At 36.4% G+C, this 3,641-nt stretch overlaps 1 protein-coding gene across 1 annotated transcript; it reads right to left on the reverse strand.

The window, feature by feature from the left end:
- Positions 1-360: 360 nt before the first annotated feature.
- Positions 361-2,441, reverse strand: rnasel4 (ribonuclease like 4). Its single transcript, XM_013914641.1, has 3 exons — positions 2,390-2,441; positions 1,278-1,395; positions 361-929 (listed from the first exon to the last, which is right to left on the reverse strand). The coding sequence occupies exon 3, from the start codon at positions 921-923 to the stop codon at positions 522-524; it is 402 nt and encodes a 133-aa protein (XP_013770095.1). The 5' UTR covers positions 924-929; positions 1,278-1,395; positions 2,390-2,441; the 3' UTR covers positions 361-521.
- Positions 2,442-3,641: the final 1,200 nt, after the last annotated feature.

Raw genomic sequence — 3,641 nt, forward strand, 5'->3', positions numbered from 1 at the left:
AAAAAATAAGGTTTTTCTGCCTCTTTATTTATCACACAAGCAGATTTCGAATGATCAAAAAACAACTTCAGAGAAGCCTTTCAGGTAGCTGCAGACCAGACATGCATAGAGAGAACCGATGTCCGGAGACGGTCCTCAGAGAAGTACTCGCTCATTTTGTGCTTTAAAGCAAAATGTGAATGTGGTTTATTTTTCAGAAATATGCAGATAAAACTCAAAAATACTCATTAGCAAATTTCATCACTTGCAAATACATTTTTAACACGTGTAACCCATAAAGGTTACACAAAAAAGTCCAGAAAAATGCATGAATAAACAATGAAACAATCGAAGACAAATAATCAAAATATAGCAATGGCAACATTAAAGGGTTTGTGGCACAGGTAAAATTCTTTGTTCAGTTCCATTCAGATTTATTTAAACAGCGCCAGATCACAACAGCAGTTGTGTCAATGCGCTTTATACTGGAAGGTAAAGATCGTACAGCATTACAAAGAAAACTGAAAGAAGCACAACAATCTTTAATTTTCACTGTCATAATCAAAATTGTCATATATGCCCTGCTCAAGATGTACTGGTAGGCCATTTTCACATTTTACCTTCTTCTTCTTTCCTTTGAGTGCTAGAGACTTGTATTTACAAGGCTTCACACTTTTCATCTTACAGTCAATAACATCAAATTTGTGGGTGATGTATTCATTTTTTTTACCTTTACACAAAGCCTTAACCTTTTCTGCTTTCTGGTTGATAAACGTATTAATTCGCTTGCACTGATTGATGCCATTAACGTTTTTCATCATATCATCACATTTACGAGAGCCGTTTTCTGGAAGGATGTGTTTCTTTTTGAAATCATTGTAAGTTTGCGAGAGCACAGCAGCACAGAGCAGCAGCAACAGCAAACAGGCACTCTGAACCCTCATGATTCCCTGGGGAAGGAAAACAGAGAATATTTAAAGGAGTCTCTCCTCTGTACTGTTTTGGTTTCATTGATGTAATTCAACAATCATAAAAAACCTACTTAAAAAGCTTAAGATCAAGATAAAAACCATTTGTAGTAATCTAATCTGGAAAATGAACTTTGTGGTTATTTTTCTAAAAGCTTTTAGATTACAGGTACAATAAAACAATACTCACAGAAAATGATGTGTAAAATAATACTGCATAGACTTACCCTACTCTTTCGACTGTTAGTGTTACATTAGAAACAACCACAATTTTGTTTGCCACACTTCTCAAAATTATCTTAGTTTTTGCTTTACTGACAGCAGACTCACCTTGACTTGTGAGTTGGTTGCTGGTTTGGGCACAAGGTGGTCGTCTGCAGCACCAGCTGGTACAGATATCTTCAGTCAGTGAATTTCCCTGAATGTGGTGAATTAATTCTGTGTCAAACTAGACACAAATCAATGGAGACATTTCAGATATTAAGCTTGAGCAAAATCGACCTAATCACAGAAACCACATCATGTTTATCAGATATGCAAATTCACTGAGACTAGAATATGAGGGGTTCCTGTTGTCTTCCTGTCTTTATTGTCTGTAGAGTAGATTCAAACAGATTAAAAGGATTTTTATTTAGCATTTAGAGGATATTATTTCAAAGTGCATTTTATTAAATACATTTATTATAGTGTCACAACAAAAGTATGGAAACCTGTTTAATGTCCCATAAATTTGATCAGGTCTTCATTTTGACACAGAAATTTCACCTCAAAATCCTATGAACTTAAATAATGAGTCAAACACAACTTTTTCTTCATTTGCATTTTAAGATGATGAAACCCCAAAATCTGATGTGGATACCGATGTAGACGTGACCAAAGGGCCTAGACCGATTACTGCTGGCTTGGAGCTCTTTGAAGAACAAATACTGAAGAGTTTTCTGACAGAACACCTGACACATACAGATGATGACACCTCTGACTGAATGGGAATAACTACCTAAGAGCCTCCAACTACAAGATTTACAACAATAACAACACAGTCCTTTACTTTGAGTGTTTCAGTGTGTATATGTGCTGCTGGTATCAGTATCCAAACACTGGTATCTGATGGCAAAACTAAAGCTGGTGTAGTTATTGAACTAGGTTTAACACTAAATTAGCAGGTATTTCAGTCCCAGCGCTCTGATTCCCATCATGGTGAAGAGAGGTTGATTAAATTGGAACATGCAGAGGAATGTTAGAACAGAGGAATTTTTATCCCCCCCCCCCCCAATAAATACATAAATGAATAAATAGAATAAAAAAATATATATATATCAGGATGCAAAGAGATTAAATGATGTTTAAGTAGGTCTAAAGATCTCCGTAAATTTTATTACACTTGAGCAAAAAGTTACACAAATGCAAGCTTTTGTTAAAATCAAAATAGTTCACAGACTGACCTGTGTGCAGCTGAGGCTCATCCGAAAAGAGAAAATTAGAAAGAGGAAAAATGAACCCCGATTTCTCTGTGTCAGCCCCTTTTATGCTACACAACTTGTACTACTGCCCTGGTTACCACTCACACTAGCACACATAGCTTAGCAACCACATTTCCTGTCCACTTCATGTCTGTACTCTGAGCCTTTATGTGATACACACAAAAACCACACCAGCAGAGTCACAGCAATGTGGCTGCAAATGAAGGAAATGCACCTACTTTCTAGACCTACTTTCTTTACAGCAAGTACAAATATTTGTGTGTGTACTTTCCAGTTTTTATGTCTATTTACAAAGACATGCTTGCTTAAATACTTAATCACATCCTTGTAAGTAACAAACAGTTACAGACACTTCAGAAGAACTACTAAACTGTATGCACATTTAAAAATAGTTAGAAAGCAGAAACTAGAGAAGACATATTGTCATCTGCTTTTGCATTCAGACCTGACTTGTTCTCCACTTTGGTTCAGGAGGAGAGAGGAGTGTAGTGGTGGCTACTTGTGGTGGCTGAGAGTTACGGTACATTATTATCATCATTATTATTAAAGCTATGCATTATATCAGACAGCTGTAGTTAGCACCCTGCTAATCCAATGTAAAAGCAAATCAAAGCTGAAAGTCAGATCATAGTGTTGTACTTTGAATTAAAACGATAGTGTTACATTGTCAGTTACCACCATCGTGGGCATCTCTATGAGTTTATGAACAAAGAAACTGTGAATGCTAATAATCTACTTACAGCATCTATGGATGTCACAGTCACAAACCCATATGTCTACTAGAAAATACCTGAGTTCTTTAAACTGTCACTTTTAACTTTTAACTCAAGGTTTTAAAAGCTCTCATCGTTTTCAAGTATTTCCAGGTGCAGCTTCTTCATTGAATGGCAGGAGCGCCCTCTGCCGTTTACATAGAGAAGGGAAAAAGTTCACAGCAACTGGCATTCCCAGGCAATCTCCCTCTCCCACTCAAGATTTATAGTTGAAATGGTAAAAAGGCAAGGGCTAACTTGACAGAATACAGAATAAAGTGAGAATAGAAAAAAATATTTCTTTATTAACAAAAAAAGAGATGCAGTTGTTATTGCTAGATCGAGACTTGGCTACTGTTGGCTCTGATAGGGAAACAGCGAGATGGCAAATGTTAATGTAGAAGCACTACATTAGGAACATCCTAACTGAGTGAGTCAATCAACTAGAGCAGCTGTCTTTA

The sequence above is a fragment of the Pundamilia nyererei genome, unplaced genomic scaffold (assembly GCF_000239375.1).
Source record: "Pundamilia nyererei isolate P.nyererei 1_Seehausen unplaced genomic scaffold, PunNye1.0 scaffold00212, whole genome shotgun sequence".
Taxonomy (NCBI): domain Eukaryota; kingdom Metazoa; phylum Chordata; class Actinopteri; order Cichliformes; family Cichlidae; genus Pundamilia; species Pundamilia nyererei.

Bases quoted from the DNA above. Each gene is read 5' to 3' on its own strand.
- rnasel4 (XM_013914641.1), bottom strand. From the start codon at position 923: ATGAGGGTTCAGAGTGCCTGTTTGCTGTTGCTGCTGCTCTGTGCTGCT.